The following is a 22038-nucleotide window of genomic DNA, read 5'->3' as shown; positions in this document are numbered from 1 at the left end:
TTTCAGACACCAAACAGAAACACATATCTTGAGCAAGTGTGATAGCACACTAAAGCGGAAGATATCTAATCTTTCAGGGATCACCATGTTCTACAAACAGATACCATCTACTGCCTCTCATTTCAAATGTGCCTTTGTCTTGCCTGCACATGCACAACATGCAGGTAAAGAAAAGTACTGTGAATGCCTTTTCAAAACACAGCAATTGAACAGGGCAGCAAAGAGCTTGATCCAACCTCTTTCTCTTCAAGCTCCCTCCGGAGCTGCTCTGCTCTTTTCCTACGCTCTTCCAGCTCCATGTTGGATTCTTCTAGAAGCTTCTCCTGCTCCTCTGCTTTTGCCAGTAAGTCCACACCTCCCACGATCACTTTCTTTTCCAAGGCTGACAACTTCTCCAGCAGAGACTGATGTTCTTGCCTGGATAAAAACAGGAAGGGAGGGGGAATCGTAACGATTCTAAAGCTACATACAGATCTCCAACTTCAGTTGAGGGACCCACACACTGCATGCCTGAAATCCCAGTCAGTTTCCTTTAAATCTAATAAAGAAATGTAAGAAAACAAGCAACCACTGTAGGGAGACTTAAGCCTGTTTCCTAGTGCTTGCTTAAATTTAGCTGGGCTGAACAGGGCCTACTTTTCAATCCACTAGGGGCTGCTAGAAGGAGACAGTCTCACCCTGTTCTCTCAAAAATCTCTGTTAGTTTGCTGTCGTGCTGTGCTCTCAAGATGTTTGCAAAGAGGGCAAGACAGAAGGTTCTAGATCTTGTCCCCACTCCCAGTTCTCTTTATTTATTTAGCATCTTCTGTAGAACTGTACAAACTGTGGGGGGCAGGGGAGAGCATTAGACAACAGAGTCTTTATTAAACCCTGTCAACTCTCCTTGGTACAGACTAACATCTGAACAGCCCCACAGTGGTGCGGGGGAAGTTGTACATATTGGAGAACTGCATGTAGGCAAGGAATGCATGTTTGGAATGCAAGGCCTGAAAGTCTGTAGAGGGTGGGATGGAGAGGAAGAGAGAAAGCTTTCTTTAGCCTGTGAACCACAAAAGAGGAATATGAAAAATGCAACTGTATGTGTGGGGTGTATGCATGAGCATTCCAGTTACATTTGGGGTCTTTGGAGTGTGCAAGTCTCCCAAAGAAGGGGCGTTTTTAGAGTGCATGATAAAGTATGCATGCCCAAAGTGTCAATGAGTTGTTGCAAGGCAGGGTCTATTGCAGGCATGGCCAAACTCGGCCCTCACCATCATCCCATCATCCCTCACCACTGGTCCCGTTAGCTAGGGATGATGGGAGTTGTAGTCCCAAAACATCTGGAGGGCCGAGTTTGGCCATGCCTGGTCTATTGCCACTGTAAGCAAGATCTTTCATAAGTTAACTTCTATACCTTGCAAGGCAAGCAGTGTGAGAGTGTGTGTGTGTGTGTGTGTGTGTGTGTGTGTGTGTGTGTGTGTGTGTACAGTTCAAATCCTCTCACTTTGGGGACCTTGCCAAGATCCCAAATGCCCTTGAAATGCCCCCAACCACATCTCAAACCAAATCTCAACATGCCCTTATCACCAGTGAGCTGTGCCACCTAAGAGACTGAGCTATGAAGCAGGAAGTCCTGGATATGAATGTCACTCCTGCCATAAAATCATGATGGAGCCTTAGGCAGGCAGCTTTCTCTCAGCCTGAGCCAGACTATCATACCGATTTGCTTCACAGGATTACAACCATGTAATTCTACACAAACGGCAAACATGATTCTATTCCAATTTCAGCATTGCTCACTGTGCTTTAAGCAGGTCTTTCTCCCGCTTCTCCAGCTCTGCCCGGGCCTTGTTTCTTTCTTCCTCTTCCATATCAAGCTTTGTTTCAAGAGCCTTCCTTTCTTCATCAATCTTCGCTTGCATCTCTATCATCTTGTCAGGAGAAACTTTCTTCTTTCCTTTCAGGAGAGCCAAGTGCAGGTTTAAATAAATCAAGCACATACATACGTACATACATACATAGTCCCAATATGTGAATTATCATTAAAAAAATTAGATTAGTTGTTAGAACAAGAATTAAAGAGCCTACAGCTGCTACTATTAACTCAGAAGCTACAGGAATGCACAACTGTAAGAGAAAGAACAACACTCTGGTGATAGCCCTGCTCCATCTTAGTGATTGTTTTTTAATTATTTACTAGGAGCTGAAAGTTTTATCAAAATATTTGCTAATATAGTCACCACTGGAGCATTTGCCCTCAAAAATGTCCTCCAGCCATATAGCAGAATTCTAATTTATTTAGAGGCGTGAGTGATTTTAAAAAACCCAAATAATTATCATAACAATCATCTGCTGAGAATCAGTGACTGGAATGAAGAATTGTAACATAGGGAATAGATTGCTGATTTAGAAAAGGACAGTTGTATAGAAAAGGACAGTTGTATATCAAATTAACTGCAGGATGTTTTCTGTAACTCAATCAATTTGGAAGTTACTTTAAAAGACACACAAGAGCCACATGTACCTAAAGAGGCCAGGACTTTAAAACTAATAATTAGAATGTATATAGTCAGATTAACAGAAAAATAAAAGATATGTATGAAAGAACAAAATTAACATGACAGAAGGGGTACAAAAGCTAAAAGCAGGTTTGCAAAACCAAAAGAAAACTCTTTGCACTGCGATTCAAGGGAAGAAAAAGAAGGGGGGGAAATCATTATTTTGTTTGCCCCATTTTGCTCTCCCCTCTCTTGCCCCCACATCTTAGGCTATCTGGATACATCTAGACTGATTATATCTTGAAAAGGAGCAACAGTTTTATTGCTGCTGTAAGGGGAAATCCCTTAGACTACCCTTGCTCTTTCCCACAGCTACATTTGGATAATGTCACACACAGAAAAGCTTTGCTCAAGTGGTGACATTGGATCCATTAACACTGTCTAAGATATTTGGGGGGCATCTTGAGTGGAGGTCTGAGAGAAAAAGCTAGGCATTCTTAACAAAATATTAAGCAGTTTCAACTGTATTAGATGGAGTGCAAATCAAACACACCAACCTGATTGATCTTGCATTTTAAGAGGAAGAGGCAAACAAATCGCAGAGAGGCAGCACACGCACAAAGGAAGTGGGTGGGGAGGGAAAAAAGAAACACATTATTGGCTTGATTTGTTTTACAAAAAGGAAAAAAAGAAACAAGATCTTAAGTAAAAGCATTCATCAAAATATGCTTCCATAGACAAAAAGAAAAGAAAAACCAGCAAATTAAAACTCCAAAATGCAAGATTAAATGTGATCACCGCTGCCCCAAATTATACTGAAGAGTATCATTAATCTTCAGTACATTGGAGGATAACATTGTTTCTCTCAACAATATTATGCTAAATTCTGCTGTTCAAGCTGCAAGCCTCTCACAAAGATCATGCTCTAAGAAACATCCAAGAGGGTGATCTACTACCCTCAATTAAAACCAGAGCATGTTGACGCAGCCAATTGCCATAAATGTCCAGTTAAGCTTACTTGGCGATTGAGCAAATTGCCAATCGGCTGTTGCATCTCACATGACCAATCACACATGTAGGAGAGTTCATAAGATTTCAATGTCAATTTCAGCTGGGAGTTGCATAGTTTTGTTTCTAGAAACTCAGGTGCTTCCACAGAGGTAAAGTGGTAAATTTAGCTGGTGCCATCAAAGAGAAGTAGTAGCATTGGGGGGAGAAGGAACAAATGCCATGAAAACATGCAACATGCAAAGAACAGGAAAGGGGGAAAGAAGTCACAGAATGGGAAGAATAGTTTTTGTTAAAATATGAAAGCCCAATCTATGCCACACGCTCCTTTCAAGCTCAAGGTTATTTTGCGGACGGAAAGTGTTCTTCAAATGAGAACATCCCGTTGTGATTAAGAGCAGTGGTTAGAAGCAGAAGATGCAGCTCATTTGTTTCCAACTGTTAATGAAAAGTGCCTAATAAAAACCCCTTGAACCTTGTTCTACCTCATCAGCATCAAAACTGACATGTCTACCCACAACAGTTAAATGCTGCAACTTAGCAGCTCCAAGATACACAGTAAGTCCCACAGGTGCAGGGATTTCCCAGTCACTCCTTCTGATGTGCAGAAGGAGAAATGCCAACGCATATTGTAGAGGCTGATGGGAAGTGGCCTCTGCTCAAGCAGAGCTTTTTGGCTCAGGAGAGGAGTGTGAAGTTTTTCCTTGTTTAGCGATAAAGAGTTTCAGCCAGTTTTCTGGAAGATTACAGAACTATGCACACTTGCTTAGCAACTTTTCCAAAATATATATCTCTAGAGAAAGATTGTTAACATCCTACTGAAATATATACGACTGTATATCAGTATAAAGCTATGATTTTAGAGAACATCACCCAATGCCAAAAAACCCACTCGTTTCCTGCCACCTTATATGACCAGTACTAACATGCATTCTTGCGGTCCTCGGCTATTTAGCCAAAGATTAACCTCAAACAGTTCTCTCCCCACCACCACCCTCCACAAGAAGTTTGAAGCAGCAAAGGGGAATAAAAAACATGCTTTAACTTGGGTAGGTGGGTGGGGAAGAATCCACATTTCACTCTGAACGAAACCAATGTTGTGGACAGGGAGCAAAATGCAGCATCAAAACAAAGAGTGCAAAGGTTATGGAAAGGCCAAAACTTCACTGGATGACCAAAGAGGCTCCCACTCACTAGTGAAGGATTTATCCAGAGGTTTCTCTATGACAGAGCATGTAGAGTCTGAACTACTGCTGCTGCTACTGCCTGGAAAACAGAGAAGCAGGCCCCATGGAAAACCCAAGAAAGAAAAAACAGGATGAAAGAAACACATGCTAAGCATTAGCTCTAAAGGACAAGAAGCTCAGAGAGACTGGTTTAATGTTGCACAATCCCATTTTCATCATCTTCCTATGTACAGTTGCAGTGTTGCACATGACTGATTGACCCAAGTCATCTTAGTAGCTTAGATAAATAATAATAATCAACTGAGGCAACTGACAGTTGCCTTGGTCTCAGGGAATGTGTGCCTCTCTCACTCCTTCTGGCAGTCAACGTGGTATTTTCAATAAAAGAGTTTCCGTGTTGCATCACTTATTAACTGTGACTAGCAACGGATAAATGGGAAACTGAACAAGGAAGCAATCTGGAAGAAGGAAAAGGACACAGACCTTTAACATTGGAACGAAGACATCTGCTGGTGGCACCCTGTGGTCTATGGCTCAAAGGGATGGAGCCAAGATTTACATTTAACCTCAAGTCAAGAATTGAGCATGTGGAGGGGGACTGCACTTCTGAATTACATCTCATGAGAATGTGAAAGAATGCAATAGGCACCATATCCCATCCAACAGGTTAAATAATTTCCTTCTTCGGACCATTATTTTGAGCCTCACATCCATCTTCCCCATGCCAATCCCTGTCACAAAACTAATGAATTGCTGTGCATGTTTTCACGTGTACAGGGATAACTGGTAAGCTGTGTGCTGAATTGGGTTCAAACAGCACCAGCACTTACTTTAGAACCTCTTTGTTCCCACAAAACTCTGGCAGATGAGTGAAGCAGGGTGACGGATGGGCAATGAAGCAGTTTTTAAAAAACTAGCTTCAAAATTACTGTTATGATGCCATAGGCAGGTAGCTTCACCCTCAGAAACATCTTAGTTTCATCTTAGCTGCCCAACAATAAGAAACCAGCTTGGCTAAGAATAAAGCCAGCAGTTATTACTAAATGAGAGTGACTCTTCCACTCGGAACTGAATAGGATCAGAGATCTTGCAACAAGCCTGCACACTGCTCTGAAGCCGGAACTAATCTGGAGGCAGCCTGACCATAAATAAGCCTGCTCCTCTTCACTGTGATCAAGGAAATTGTCAGGATTTTTATTAAATACCCACTGTTTCAGAATGAGAGCACGGATCAGACAGACCATCTAGCAATACTAGCTTTTCAGACCCATAAACGAACACTAGTTGCACAAAAGCACACACCAATCTAAGCAGAAAACAGAAGAAATGTGAACAGTGAAGAAATGTCAACAGAGCAGACACCTATTTATTTTTTCTAATGCAGGAAGAGTTTAGACCCATTGAGCTACTCATGATTTAAACAGACATAACACAAGGCCTGTTCAGGCATTCTCTCCCTCTGCCATGCATGGTAAAGATAAAGAAAATTCAGGCTCGTGTATCACCTTAATGCATATAGATTGGGTGCTGGGAAGTGGATCTTTACTTCCCCCACCCTCCATGGCTCAATGCTGGCAGGGCCCTCCCAGCTGGCACTGAGATCATCTCCTTCAAAGGTGAAGAAACCCATCAGCTGATGGGCATTGAGCACAGCCCCATTGGCTGCACTAGAAAACTACTAATGGGAAACTACCTAGCGCACCCAAATCCAAGCATGTCTTTAGGTGTCCCACACCTGATGTCAAGTGTTGGGCAGGTGGGGAAAACAGTTTTAAAGTCTTAATTAGGACCACTGTCATGCCCTACTAGGCCTGCGGACCATAAGTTCCCCAACACTGATGAAGACAACAACATTCCAACCAAGAGATTCTGCATTCAGTTAGCCACAGAATCTCCTTGCCCTGTTCTCTGGCAGGTCCAATATGCAGCTGTATATGTTTTCAATATGTTCAAATAAGTGCAAGACCTCCCAGCATGGGGTGTCACAGTGAGGAAACGCATGAGCGTGAGGATCTGGTCAATATCCTTGGTGCTACAAGAGGCTTATTTAAGAAGAAGAAGAAGAAGAAAAAGTTTGCAAAAACTTCAAAGTATTCAGTTGATTCTTGTTTAAATCAATTTAATTATTTACTTCTTTGGCCAAAGGTAAAAAGTATAGATGGGAGCATCACTTTAGCATAATCTGTTTGCATGTAAGCCTGAAACTAGTTTACAGAATGCATCAAGTTATGCTGATAATTTGGGATTGAACTTCAATTTTCTTTTCGCACTAATTTAAAAATGTGCTGAGGGGGCTCAGTGTTAAAATCATGACTTTGCATGTGGTTTAAATGGATGAAATTATTTCAGGTTTATGATTATGTTGTTTGGATTATGTTGTTATGGATAAAATATATGGATTTCTATTTACAGAGAAAACAGAATCTGGCAGAGCATCTTCTTTGCATGCCAGTGGTCCCTGGTTCAATCTCTAGCATGTTCAAGGAGGCCTGGGATAGCCCTCAGTCACACCCTGGAGAGCTGCTGCAAGTCAGTGCACACAATGCTGAGCTAGATGGCCCAATGGGTCTCTCAGTATAAGGCAACTGTCTTCAGAAAGAAATGATTAAAAGACCCATCACCACTGCTCCCTCATTCCCAAAAGGAAGATAAGAGGAGGATGCAACAGATTTGCAGATGTGGCAAGGGTTTTTCTTAGGAATGAGCATGCCATAAACACAGAGAGGCCCATACAGCAAACTCCTTGGCAACCATGGCTGAACATCAAATATGTTCACAGCTAGATCTCTCCAGCTACACAATCAAAATCCAGGCACTAACATGTTGGTTGAAGCAAGTTCCACTTATTTCAGTGGAGCTTGCTTTCCAGTAGTATTTTCAAGAGTCAAGTGTATATCCTAAAATAAAAAAGCCTGTACTAAGTACACCAAAGTATTGAGACAAGACAGTGACCACCTTGATATGCACAACCCTTGACAGTGTATAGCATTTCATACAACCCAGATTATCTGACTACCCATGCACCCTCCCTGTTACAATCGCTGAGAAAAAAATCAACCAAGAACTCAAATACCTGTGAATTCCTGAACTATGAACATACTGTCACTTAAGAGCCATGTTATTCAAGAAAACTAGCACAAGTGTGTTGGGCAAGCGGAAACAGCATTTATCTTTTAAGTAAGCAATTCCAACACTTCTAAAAGAGCCATGATAATTACAGCATAATTACAGCAAAATACAGATAATTAAAAGGCAAACTGCAGCTATTTTTTTTCCAGCACCTTACCTCTTCGCTTCTTTCGCTTTTCTCCATCTTCTCCAATCTCCCCATCATCGTCTTCATCATCATCTTCAGAGCCACTCGTCTCAGAGCCAGAGATCTCTTCCCCTATAGTATTATTGTGTTTTTTTAGTGGCTTATCCAAGAAAAAGACACTCTTCAGTCAGTGCTCAGCTACAGCTTATTGTTACATCAGCGAGGCACCCATACACTTCATTATCTTAATTTGAAACTCACCCTAGTTCCGTCCATTTTCCTTTCCCACCCTTCCTAGAAAATCGGAAAGCAAGGAAGCCTGGCAGACTTTACCAAACAGACTACCATTAGCAGCTGGATGTGGGCCTGGTCTTTATCAAATTAAGGGACACGGGTGGCGCTGTGGGTAAAACCTCAGTGCCTAGGACTTGCCGATCGTATGGTTGGCGGTTCGAATCCCCGCGGCGGGGTGAGCTCCCATCGTTCGGTCCCAGCTCCTGCCCACCTAGCAGTTCGAAAGCACTCTTAAGTGCAAGTAGATAAATAGGGACCGCTTTATAGCGGGAAGGTAAATGGCGTTTCCGTGTGCTGCACTGGTGCTGGCTCGCCAGCTGCAGCTTCGTCACGCTGGCCACGTGACCCGGAAGTGTCTTCGGACGGCGCCGGCTCACGGCCTCTAGAGCGAGATGAGCACGCAACCCCAGAGTCGGACACGACTGGCCCGTACGGGCAGGGGTACCTTTACCTTAGCTTAACTCTCAATTTTAATTATAAAAAATACTTTTTAAACACTTTTTATTAACAATTTTAATGTGCTTTTTGTGTGTAAACCAGTTATAGGTTCTATTCACAATCAAGCAGCATATAAATTTTGTTAAATAAGTAAAACACTAGCTGCAGGCAAGCCTAAACAAAGAAAAACAAGTGACCGGCAATCTACTCTTAGCTCCAGGTACCATCTAGTGGGCAGATGTAATATTTTACTGAAAGGAATTAAGCACTAATTTGAAGTTCAGATCAAGTATGATGTAGTGGTTCAAGTACTTGGCTTAGATTTGGGAATATTTGGGTTCTAATACAATGACTTTGGGGTCAGTTGCTCACTCTCACTAACCCACCTCAAAAGGTTGTGAGAATTAAAGGGGGTGTCATTCTGTACACCCCACAGCCGGTGTGGGGAACCTTTGGCCCTCCATGTTGCCATTGTCCATGCTCGCTAGGGCAGATGGGAGTTGTAGTTCAGCAACACCTGGAGGGCCAAAGGTTCCCCACTCCTCTCCTATGAGGACAGGTTCATAACCTTTATGCATTTTAACAATCAGAATTTTAGCATCAGAATTTCTCTGCCATTTGGAAAGTTATTACGGTAATTTGGACACTCAGTGCTATTTCTGCTACCTGCTTGTAATCTCTATTGAAAAAGGACTGGAAGAAAAGAGTTGGCAGGTTACCTTCCTCCAACTTTTTCTTAAGTTCTTCAATTTCTTTTTGAAATTGGCGAAGCAAAGCATCCTTTGGATCTTCATTAATTCTAGCCTTATTCTTGATGTTCTTGGCACGGTTGGCATATCGCAGAGTGCTGATAGTCTCGTCATAATTGTAGTCTGCTGGACCAATGTTTGCACACTAAGAAAGAAGAATAAAGCTATGTACAAAAAGCTGGGTGGAAGCAAGAGCCTAGAAAACTACAGTTTGAAGAAAAACAAAGTCAATTCTACAGACTGCACAGCACAGTGATCACATTTAGGGTAAAGTTTTGTCGCCTGTTGGCCATGGGGCTGCTCTACAGATCTCAGCCCAAAGCATAACTGAAGGCCAAATGTCTGTTGTCCAGCTGTTAGAGACCCCTACTTGGTTCACAAATTCCTGTGCCCGGGTTTGGCCTGAACTTATACAGGGGGCACCAGTTAGGAAGCCTAATATATAAAGAGGTGGCTCCATAGAATCACAGAATCTAGTCCAACCCCCTGCAATGCAGGAATCTTTTGCCAACATGGGGCTCGAACCCATAGTCCTGAGATTGAGAGTTTCATGCTCTACTGCCTGAACTAGCACCTTTCCTTTAATGCATAGAAATGTATAAATTTATTTATCAATGTGGTTCATGTCTGCTTCACCAATTGGTAACGCTTCCTACATTATACTAAACACACCAGGCTAAAAAAAATGTTTCTGTATGTATTTGCCTGCTTTATCATGCTTTCAAGAATTAGGCTAACCCAAACCCCAAACATGGAAAGCTCAAACTTCACATACACACCCCATATTGTATATATTACTTATAGAGGGTGGAATTCAAGGTAGCGCTAAGTGGGGTATGCATGCAGACAGAGGCTCACTTGTGCAACAAGACTTTCCTTCCCCCTTTCCTTCCCCCACATGCCCCCCAAACCTGAACCAGAGTAGATTTAAGGTATATGGGAGCACATAAGGGGGAGGGAGTCCAGCTGTACTAGCAGACATTGTTCCATGTATACAACAACTTAACTGAATCCCACACACAATTTTGCAGCAAAACAAAGACATTAAAAAATTCCCATTAAGGGCTGGTGTGGCATATTGTACAAGCTGTCCAACTGAAATCCCTGCTTAGTGAAGACAAAATGGGAAGCAGGGAGAAAGTGCTGTGTGGAAATTCCTTGGGAAGGAGCATAAAGGAGAAGTAGCAATAGCAGCTATTACAAGAAGCTGTTGCCTCGGCTCACTAGAGCATTATGGAACTGAATGTGACATTCTCGTCATTACCATCATAGTTTTAGAGTTGCCTCCAAGGGAATCCTGTAGCAGTCGAGTCAGTTTAGAGTTCCGGTAAGGCACATGAGTGCTCTTTCCATCCACTAATGCAGAAATGACATTCCCAAGGGTAGAGAGGGAAAGGTTGATTTTGGTAGCTTCCTTTAGTCGTTGCCCAGTGGCTCCAGTTTTTGCTTGCCTCTCTGATCCCTTGAAAAAGAGAGAGGAGAAATTGAGAAGGGATGGAAAATTCCAGCACAAGCACTTTCTGCAAATGAGAGCACAGAATACTGCAAAGCAGCTAGAAAAGGAAAGAATGGGGATGCCTATTTGAATAAAATGAGCAAAGGGGAAACTTCAGTTAATCAAGAAGTTCATACTTGGTGTATGACTCAAAAGCTGCACCCCAGAAACACTGCAAGGAACCCCAGGGCAGATGTTACTTTAGGGATGCCAACTGCTACAAGCAATGCCTTGGGGTCCAGACTTGAAAACAAGAAGAAAAAGAAGTATTACAAAGGTACTGCACTGCAGGAAGAGGGAACAGTGGGATCATTTTTATTACATAAAGCATCCCTAGGCCTCATTATTGCAGAGCCAGAGGGGCAGATCATGATTGCTGTGGGTTATAAAAGGCACACAGGCTGAAAGGCAAATAAAATTCCAGATATACTGTTTTTGTATTTGAGGATTTTCAGGAACAAACACTGTATTTTAAACACTGGTAGGCAGAAAAAGTCCAGCTAGGGCACAGAAGTTTCAACTGATCTAAGGGAACCTACTACATTTTTCCAACAAACCAAGAATCAATTCCTAGAAGAAAAGATGGCACAGAATCTCATCCTCCACAATTTTAATGATAGTTACACAGTAAAAGCTTTTAAGACTGTTCCTGCAAAGTTATGGTCTTCTTCTTCCTTGCAACTGAGCTTGGGTGAATGTGCCCAAGTTGTCCCAGTGCTTTGAGCCAGCAATCCTTGGTGAGTAAGCACCACTTAATACAGAGACACTTGCTTTTGAGTACCCGCACAAGATGGCTCTGAAAGAAGGGTCTCCTGTGATGCCTGTGATGGTATCTCAGCCCTCGTGTTAAGATAGCCCAAGACAGATGCATCAGAAATGCATGCAACAACTTCTCCGCAAGGAATGAATGTAGCAACTTACCGCAAGGTCTACTAAGTGCAGTTTGCCCATGCGCACATGTATATTCCCATCAACACCCTTCTCACTGCACTCAATTGTAATTGTAAAGATAGCATGGGAACGGGAACTGTGCTCATTCATATTAGTGGCACCAACAGAACCTATGTACAAGTAAAGGCTTATGTTAACAATTCCATTTAAAAAAAATTAAATTTTTATACTGCCCTTCATCTGAGGATCACAGGGCAGTTTACAATATAAATGCACAAAGATGCATAACAATAATAACATATGAAACAATAACAGCACCCCAATTGAAATAACACTGTTCTGACGCTACCAGAGCAACTGCAACACTGCACAGATTATTGTTTCAAAAACTATAATACCAAGGCACACATGTTGTCTTTGGCCCTTATTCATCAAATTAATGCATAATAATCACAGCTTCTTACTGCTAAAAACAAATACACATCTATAATGCATCCGTTTATCACATCAGCTGTGATAGTCCAAGAAAACACTGCCCAGGGTGAACAGCAGCAATGTTTTCTGGTGCTCCAAATTTACAGCTTTTGATTCAGCTGCACATACAGTCATAGTGGAAGACAGAAATTCATTTAGATTTAGTTCCCACTTTGAGAGCTGAATGATATTTCTTTTTTAACAACTCAAGTATCAAGAATCTGCATCCCAGTTGTCTTCAGTCTGCAAGCATTTTTTGCATAGGTAATGAAGAAAAATAAGCCAACGGGAAACATCAGGAACTTTAGTGACATTTAATTGGTATTATGCAGCTTAGATTTCTTTCAGCTGGTTACCAGCCAACCACATGCAGCAAATACAGTGGTGCCTCGCAAGACGAAATTAATCCGTTCCGCGAGTCTCTTCGTCTTGCGGTTTTTTCGTCTTGCGAAGCACGGCTATTAGCGGCTTAGCGGCTATTAACGGCTTAGCGGCTTTAAGAAAAAGGAAACAAACTCGCAAGAACTCGCAAGCAAGCCCATAGGGAAATTCGTCTTGCGGAATGACTCAAAAAATGAAAAACTCTTTCGTCTTGCGCGTTTTTCGTCTTGCGAGGCATTCGTCTTGCGAGGTACCACTGTACATAATTTTTAAAGGTTTCAATTACCCATTCAGGTATTGCTTAATCTCGGATGGCTGAACACCACTTGTCCCTCTAAGAAGTTGGATAACTAGTCGCATAACTAGTTAGCATGCCAGAGTCTCATTCGTTATCGAGACTCTGGCATGCTAACTAGTTATGCGACCCACGAACGGTCAGCGTCCAACTTCCATTCAGGTATTGTGTCTTTTCTTAAATTGGCTGGCATGTCTCTTCTTTTCCACAAGGGCATAAGAGCTCAGCTGAAGAGCCAGTGTAGTATAGTGATAAGATTTGAACCAAATCCTTCCTCGGTTATGAAACTGAATAGCCTTACCAGAATAAAAAAAATTTTTTTTTCAGTAGCACCTTAAAGACCAACTAAGTTAGTTCTTGGTATGAGCTTTCGTGTGCATGCACACTTCTATGGCAGACCAACACGGCTACCTATCTACTACTGGAGCCTTACCAGACTTAGGCAAGTCAACCTATCTCTCAGTTTAACCTGATGTATAGGGTAATTACAAAAATAAAAGCATCCACTGTGAACTGCTTGGATAGTGGTTGGTATGCAAATTAATAATTTAGAAAAGCTACAACAATTGGATGGTATCCAACTAACTCTTTCTGTCAGCCCAAGGATTTCTGACTGTGCAATGGAACTTGCAGCCCTGCCCACCTCATAGACATAACGTCTATAACAGAGGCAAGAACAGCTAGATGGCTATGTGCAACTTACGGTTTTTGTGACCAAGTGTCATAATTCTGTCCATGTCATCCGCATTGTTTACAACATAAGCTGAAAGATCTTTGATATAGACTCCCACATCGGGTCGTTCTTTAACCTATAAGACAAATCAGGCAGTCATTTTGGGAAAGCACCTAAAAACAGCCTTTAAACAAATACTGCCCTGTGTCCCTCTGCTCACAGAAGACTCTCTGAGTGTTAGCTTCTGTGAATGGAAGGTGGGAGGGGGGAAGGCAATTTTCACTTTTCACCAAATAAATTCCAGAGGGTTAAGGAATTTCTGGAACACCATGAGAGAGGGTGAAGAAGAAAGTGAGAATTTGCAAAAAAAATAATTTCCTTCACTCTTTCATTCACAGAAGCTGCTGCTGGCGTGAAGAGTTTTCTGACGAGTGGAGTGACATTTGGAGACAACACTTTGTATTTGCCCATTAGTAATTTTGTTACACCATTCCCTTTGTTCACTAGTTTAAAAGTTACTGGTGCTTACCTCCAGCCTCTGTGTCTGGTCCTTCCCCAGCAGGTCTCGCACTTCCTCATTGTAGATTTCCAAGTAAGAGACTCTGACCAAAAACCTGAAGTTTAATGCACCCAGAAAAAAGAACATATTCAGAATTAATTTGATCTTACAAGCAAGTATACAAAACACCAGATTAATGTAAAACTAATAATGAAGGAATCTTATTTCAATCAGGAGGTTGGAGCACGTTTCCTGTAAGAAAATGTGAAAGCATTTTTGACTTTTGACTTTGGGGGACAAGATGCAGCCAAAGTGGGAACATGATGCAAGATTACAAAACAATGATGTTACAGAGAGAGAAAATAATCATCCTCACATTAGAATGTGACCATGTTGACCATGTAATGAAACTGAGACACAGTAGATCCAGCACACACAAAGCATATTTCTTTGTGAAATTCACTGCCACAGGATGTGACCATGGCCAGTGGCTTTAGTAGGAAATAAGGCAAATTTGCGGAGGATGGTTTTGGGTAGGCATAATAGCACAAATAGCTAAACTGCAACTTCCATGTTCACAAGTAATCTAAACCTCAGTCCAACCTAACACTCTAAACACCAGATGAAGGGGAAATGCAACAGACTGCCCTGATTGTGGGCTTCCAAGAAGCATCGAGCTGAGAATGTGTTGAAACAGGTTGTGGGATAAGTTTTGGCCGTTGGCCTCACCCAGCACTGGTGTTTTAGGGTTTGGGGGTGAGGAAAGCAAGTAAGTGATTTACCTTGTATCACCTTCTGCCTTTGCAATGTGGCCAAAAATATGAGCAAAAGAATTTGGAATGATCCCCCTGAGTTCTGGAACAGCCCGGACACCTTCCATAGTAAATGTTTTCCCCGTTCCAGTTTGTCCATAAGCAAAAATGGTGCCTGCAATATAGGGCAGAGAAGTTGTTAATCCTTTCTTGGACACCACCAGCACTATTAAGACAATACAATGTAAATAGCAATGGTTGGGTATGAAATAATAATAATCATGGTTTAGCTTAGCACGACGTGCACCGGCCACAGTGAACCTAAGACTCAACATACTCCCACCTCCTTAGTTTTGCCTTCATTAAACCATCTCCTCATATTTCATTTAAACTGAGAATTGGAATTTAACATTACCTCTGGTCAGTTTCACTAGACTGGGGAAGAAAATTGTTACTTATCAAGAAAGCATGTATCTCTAGGACAAGCACAGAAGGGGAAACCCATTAAAATGGATTTAAAATGGATTTTTTCTCAGCAGTATTAGCTAGCAGCCTCCATGTACAAGTTCAGTAACACCCTCCTCTAATTCTAACACAGGCCCAAAATTCACCTTACTTGTCATAGTAGAATACACATTACTGTACTAAGTGCAAAACACACACCTTCCCCATTTACTACGAAGGGTGCATGGTTCCATAATTAGGTCTCTCTCTCGCCTTAAAAACAAAACAAAACTTCAAGGTTTCTATATGAATGCAACTTACACATCAGGTGGTGGTGGGAGACTCGAGTATATGTATCCAAATTCATACATACATACATAAATACAGACATATATACATATGTACGTATACATACATACATACATACATAATGTGGGAACAGGCCTATAACAGGAATTGGGGAAACAGCAAGTGAAAAGTCAGGGATGGTGTCGTGTCCTGGCATGGACACAATGCTAAATATGGTTCAGTGCTATGTCAATGAGCTTGCTAAAACTTTGACCTTGCCCACCTCTTCCTTTAATGCAGCTGTGGAAATATTAGTAGTTTGGTTTAAACTATTGGACAAAGCTAGGACCTGTGTTTTATGATCCTGACTTTTTACTGTGAGCGGGATGCAGTTGCTGTTAACAGGAAGCAGACCCTGCCAGTCTCCTCCTTGCAGCATCACTGAAAGAAGAAAGGGGAAAGAGGAGTGCAATAGAGCCCAAGGTCTGAACAGGCTGGTGGGTGTTAGTAGTCCAACTGTATCTGGAAGGTACCATGCTGGCTATCCCTGGACACAACTATTTCTCTAAACTAAAGTTACCTCTGCAACAAAGAGAGGAAATCTACATGCTGTCTGATGGGGACCAGATATGATTCTAAGAGGACTTGGGAGATTATAATGCAGAAGGATGAATATTATGTAAGTGTGTGAACAGGTCTTAATCACAGTAAAATGTTGTTGATGATTATGTTAGCAATTAGAAAAACAGAGGCACTTTTCAGAAACAGAACACTTTATGAACAGTTGGCGTTCTGTAATTAAGCAGAACAGTAGGTGCAGACAACACGGGATATTGCAATTCTTAATAAAACAAGGGTCAGCTCTAGAAGGGTGTTTACTACAAAACGAAGTCCCTTATACCATCATTTTTACGCAACAAAGAAGCACTTACCATTATAACCTTCTAGAACAGAGTCAATAATTGGCCTTGCAGTTAAATTATAAACATCAAGTTGTTTGCTCTCTGGTCCAAAAACGGTATCAAATGTAAATGTCTTGGGAGGTTCATTGGAAGAATCTGTTTTATGGACAGTAATAGTGCCTCGCATTTCGTCGACATTAACTGCCATCTTGTAACACATTGCTTTCTCCCGTTCATTGAAAGGCCGGCAGCGAACAACAACCTTAACATTATCAGAATTGTCCGACTTCTCGGATTTGTTAATCTACATAAAGAAAGAAAATAACCAATTACAATTCATGAAAGAAACAAAGCTGTAAAGCAAAGAAGTGATCTGTAATCACTACCTACTAGATAACAACTACTTCTGACGGCAGAGAAACAGCATACTGTTACACTGAACCCTCAAATTCAAGGCCCTTCAACTTTTTTGTGTGCCTTGGTACCTGCTCAAAATTTATGGTTGCCTGTGCCCCGTACCCAAAGTGGTTGTGAGGAAAGGACTTGACCCTAACTTCACCACACCTTCAAAGGCTCTCCCATACTTCCCGTATCAGCTCTAAGCTTGGAGAAAGGTCCACAAGAAACTGAAAAATCGACCTTTGCTTAAATTTATTGCAGATGCTTGTTTCAGATGCATGTAGACTTGTATTCTCTAGATATAAGATTTTTTTTAAAAAAAGCAGGGGAGGGAGCAGGGATTACCTCTGCATTTACCCAGCAGATTAAGAGGTACCCTGTGCCACTGGAAGAATTATTCATCCCTCTCCTGGTCTGGGGCTTGTTTCAGTGCTCCAAGATGAGGGTCTGAACCTTTGTCCCAACCTTGGAATTGAGGCAGAGGATCATCATCCCCACAATTGTTGTGCACTTGCACTGTATCTCCAAAGACTTCCAAGCACCTTCAAAGCACAACGTTAGGGATCATTTCCAGCTAAGTTAGGGGGAAGACTGGAACTTATTGTACTTGCCATGGTGAGAGGGACTATAGGCCCTTTCCCAAACTTCCCTGAGTTCAAAGATGCTTCCCCAGATTCTCCAAATGAAAGAGAACATCAACAGACCAAAAAAAGAGGGTGACGCCAGAATATTGGCGCACCATTATCTCTTTGGATTGCAGCATACATGTTTCAAAAGTAAGTCAAACTGCATTGCAGATTTTTTTGTAAAATCCCCAAATATCAAAAGGGTTTACACCATATTTAAATGTGTTACATTTGCCAAGTAAAAGATTTACACTGAGATGTTTTTTTCTATGTGAACCATATTATAAATACCATGCACTGAAAGAACATTGTCAATATCAATATTCTTTGATATACATGTTTATAAACAAAACAATTTAAAACAAAAAAGCTAACAAAATAAAACTGTGAAGTTCTGCATTTATGCAAAAGTGAAAAGAAAATTAAAAAATCGAATATGCAGGTCTTGGATTAAAGATATTTGCGCTGGCAGCAGTTCAGGTGAAATGATCTCAGGATTATAGCTGGTTACAAACTGAACATGAGTCAGTAGTGTGATGCAGCTGCAAACAAGGCAAATCTGATTTTAAACTCCATTAATTGGTCCAACTTCATTTGGAATACTGTACCATGTCCAGTTCTGGGTGCCACGCTTAAAGAAGGGTACAAACTGAAATATGGGTTCAAAGCAAGGCAACAAAGATGGTCAGGAAGAAAAACTGAACAACAAAGACAGTCTTATGAGGAAAGACTGAAGGAACTGGGTATATTTAGCCTGGAAAAGAAAAGAAAAACTGATGGGGACTATATACTCTTCAAAAAACTGAACGGCTATCACATAGAAGAGGGCAAAGATTGTTATCTGCTGCCACAGGCACTAGCTCAAATGGGCTTATAGTTGAACACTAGCAGAACAGCTTGAGCAATTTGACATTACTGTAGCACCAATTACCCAGAATAGGGTTGGGGTCTTGCTTGCTTGCTTGCTTGCTTGCTTGCCTTTTCAAGCAAGAGGCTGAACAGCAACTTGTAGGGGATGATCTAGTTCTGGATTTCTTGCAGCAAGCTTAGTGGCTGGACTAGCTAGAATTTTAGAATTGAAAGGAGTGTTGCAGGCTAAGAGATGAATTTACACAAGGTGGTACAGTATATGGGCAATTTAAGCACCAGCAGTACAATCCTAACCATATCTACTTAGAAGTCAGTCCTATTGATTCAATAGAGTTTACTCCCAGGTAAGTGGAGTTAAGACTGAAGCCTTAGCCTCCATGTCATCCTCCGCCAAGATGTATTGTTTAAATTATTATTAATTGTATACCACCCTACACCTGTAGATCTCAGGTGGCTCACAACAAAAAATTACAGTATAAAAAACACAAAATACATAATAAAAACAAAGACAATCCAATAATCCCCCCTTCAGAAGGGCATCAGATGTCAACCAGCCAAAGGCCTGGTTCTCTATATTACATATCTCAGAATCATAAATCTGAGCAAAGGCATAGGCAAATGGTTCTTCTATGAAAAGCAATAGCAGCTTTTGGCAAGGTTTTTCATCTGCTCCTTAATATTTACCTATGTGCTTGCATCCACTTTGGTGGGTGCCATCTGGGAGGGTCCTGCAAAATCCCCTGTATGTGTGTGCATTCATAAACCCTTTGACCACTCCTACTTATCAGCAGTCGAAACCCACACTCCACCCAAATGTTGCTAAATACAATTCACATCAAATCCAGTCACCATTGTTAGGATGGCGATAACCCCCATTGGATGATGGGGGATTAAAAGCCAGCAACACCTGGAGAGCCACAGTTTAACCAATTTTGAGACAACTCTGATGTCTAGACTTTCACGCTAAATTGCCTAGGAAGTCTTGCTGTAGAACAGCAGACACATTTAATAAAGTTGCTACAGCTTTACAGAGGATGCATACGACTTCACAGCAAGGAAATCACAAACACATCAGAAGGCTTTTACTTAGACACAACAGAATGCATTAAAAGGCTCTGACTCAACTACACATACATTGTGACATCTGTAACAACAGGAAAAAATGTTGGTTTTGCTTCAAAAAAAGCAAATGAACAGCTTCGGTGAAAGTTCACAGTACCGATATAGGTATAAGGCATGATATTCTAATGCAAGCAAAATTAACATAAGCCATACTAAGTTAACCTGAGGAGATTTCAATGACCTTTACAGCTAAATTTGATTTCTGGGATCATCTTTTAAATATATTTTACTTTTATTTTTGCAATCATATTTCCCAGGAAATACTTATTCCACAGACATCCCCAACATACAAAACTGAGTCAGGGCTTAATTCAACACAGGATAACAGTCACCAATGCACACAGTAGTAAATACCAAAACTTGCTCTGCCTTAAGGATGAAGGCATTGACTGTGATCACCATATAAAATCACACAATTTTATTGTGGATTTCATTTTGAAAGCTACCTTTCAAGGGTCCCTACCCAGTATGGCATATGCCCACAACATCACAACAAATAATCACATGATTTTATCGCATATTTAAACATGGCCACAATCCTCAAAAACCTTGTTTTGAAAACTGCCTTCAGGGAAGGCCCTGCTCAGTGAGGTACAACCATCCACAGCAGCACAACAAGTAATCGCACGATGATTTCATTCTGGATTTTCAATTGGCTTCATACTGCAGGGATCTCACTTTTGAGAGCTGCCTTCAGGGCCCAGGCCCAATAACCAGTATACATACATACATACATGGTTGGCATTCATCTGTCTTGAGAGACATCAATGATGTGAAGTCAAACGGCTGTGTTAGCAGCACCTAAGTCATCTCCCACGGTGATATATATACTGTATATATGTGTGTGTGTGTGTCTATACAGTGCTTTTTTTCTTAAAAAATGTTTAGGGGTACTCTCATTTTGATTCAAGAAAATCCCCATTTCATCGTTCACACTGGGAAAAATAAATACAGTAAATGGACAAAAGTACAAAGATTCCCAAAATGTTTAGGGGTATGCGTCCCCCCAGAAATAAAGCACTGTATATGTATACATGTATACACAGACACACATACATATATAATATTCACAACAACCCACATGCTTTTACTGCGAATTTTCCAATCGGTTCTGTAGGTGGCTTTTTCTTTTTTTAAAAAAAAAACGCTGTAAGGTAGATATTATACATAAGGCAGATAGATATTAACAGCATAGGTGAGGTAGATGTTATTTACTCCTGTAAGGTAGACATTATTAACAGCAGCAGCAGCAACGCGTTTAATGCATGCGAAGCCGCCGCCCCCCGGCCCATAAGCCTGCAGAACCGCCCGCCCCCCGCAGAAGCCCTGCAGCCCGCCGCCCTCCCGGCCCTTCACCCGCCGGCGCCCAGCCTCGCTCTCCGCCAGCGCCGCCCCTAGCAACGGACCCGCAGCGCGCAGGGAAGCAGGGAGGGCGGGGAAGGGGACGAGGCGCCGGGGAGGGGAAGCGCGGTCTCTCACCGGCATCTTGCCTGCCTGCCTGCCTGCCTGCGCTGGACTCAGCGGAGCTGGAGGGGCTCCGGCCCGGGACTGCGGGGCGTTGAGGGAACAGGAGGCCGGCAGCAGCCCGTCCGCTTCGCTACAATAATGGTTAACACAATAGCCGGCCCCAGTGCGCCTGCGCCGACTCGGGATGACAGCGGGAGCAGCCCACCCTTCTCCGCTCCTCCCCGCCTCCGGTCCTCAGTCTGCGTCATGCAGAGGCCTGTCAGCCAATAAGAAAGCGGCCGCTCCGGCGCCCGGCGGCTATTGGAGTGGGAATGCGGCCAATGGGAGGAAAGGAAGGCAGAGCGGCGGCGCAGTACGCGGGAGACCAGGAGGAAGAGGGGCGTCGGGGAGGAGAATGTGTGGGTGCGCTCGGGTCACGTTGTTGGGTCTCAATCATTCAAGCTGGCAGTCCGCGAGCAGCTGAGCTATGGAAGCCGCCGAAAGTGCGCTCGAGTGCTGAGGAGAGGCATTCTACTGCCTTCGTTGCAATGTGCTCCGCCAGCTCCGGATGGTGTCCAAAGCAGTTGGAGCAAAAACTTTCGGGGGAGGCGAGTATTTGAGCAACGTCCATCGCGTCAAATGGCGGGCAGGTGTTCTGTGCCGCTTGATTTGAAGCCACGTAGGGCTTGTAGGCACCGTGTAACTCGGAACCGTCTGTTGCACAGGTGGGCAGCTCTCCAGGGTCTTTCACAGCCCTACCTGGAGATGCCTGTGACTGAACCTTCTTGCAATGCGTGTCCTGCTACCACTGAGAGGAAACCCTTTTCCTTTTGTGTGTGTATGTGTAATCTGCTGCCTACAACAATTGCCTTCCAAAACTCACACCCTCACCCAGGTTTCACACTCCCAGAGTTTGAACAGTGGATCTTGGTTGCGCACAACATGCTAAATGCATGACGTCAGTGAAAGTTGCACCCATTGCCACATAACTTGTGAGAACTGTAATAAAAAGTTTAAGGTCTTATATATATAAAATAAATGTTCATAAACGTACCAACCAAGCACGAACATC

The 22038-nt window shown here is 42.4% G+C and overlaps 1 protein-coding gene and 1 long non-coding RNA gene across 4 annotated transcripts in view; both read right to left on the bottom strand.

Annotated features, from left to right (window-relative positions):
• KIF3A (kinesin family member 3A) overlaps positions 1–21219 on the bottom strand; it is a 30274-nt gene extending 9055 nt beyond the window's left edge. Inside the window, exons 1-13 of one of the 3 annotated variants that reach the window (XM_083487884.1) lie at positions 21000–21219; positions 16534–16807; positions 14900–15044; positions 14148–14232; positions 13649–13754; positions 11826–11965; positions 10674–10871; positions 9380–9554; positions 7959–8060; positions 4680–4751; positions 3035–3043; positions 1780–1936; positions 237–417 (exon numbers count right to left, since the gene is read on the bottom strand). In XM_083487884.1, the coding sequence (XP_083344010.1) occupies positions 237–417; positions 1780–1936; positions 3035–3043; positions 4680–4751; positions 7959–8060; positions 9380–9554; positions 10674–10871; positions 11826–11965; positions 13649–13754; positions 14148–14232; positions 14900–15044; positions 16534–16807; positions 21000–21005 (1650 nt within the window). In that variant the 5' untranslated portion in view covers positions 21006–21219. The remainder of the gene's footprint in view (positions 1–236; positions 418–1779; positions 1937–3034; positions 3044–4679; positions 4752–7958; positions 8061–9379; positions 9555–10673; positions 10872–11825; positions 11966–13648; positions 13755–14147; positions 14233–14899; positions 15045–16533; positions 16808–20999) is intronic. The other 2 variants (XM_083487885.1, XM_083487886.1) reach the window with 2 other exon arrangements.
• Positions 1–22038, bottom strand: part of LOC310699685 — a 39138-nt gene that overhangs the window by 9055 nt on the left and 8045 nt on the right. The gene's annotated exons all lie outside the window — the stretch shown is intronic.

The sequence above is a fragment of the Podarcis liolepis genome (assembly GCF_965112155.1).
Source record: "Podarcis liolepis genome assembly, chromosome: 2".
Lineage (NCBI taxonomy): Eukaryota > Metazoa > Chordata > Lepidosauria > Squamata > Lacertidae > Podarcis > Podarcis liolepis.
Note: the sequence above shows the minus strand (reverse complement) of the source record. Positions and strands in the feature narration are given on the sequence as shown.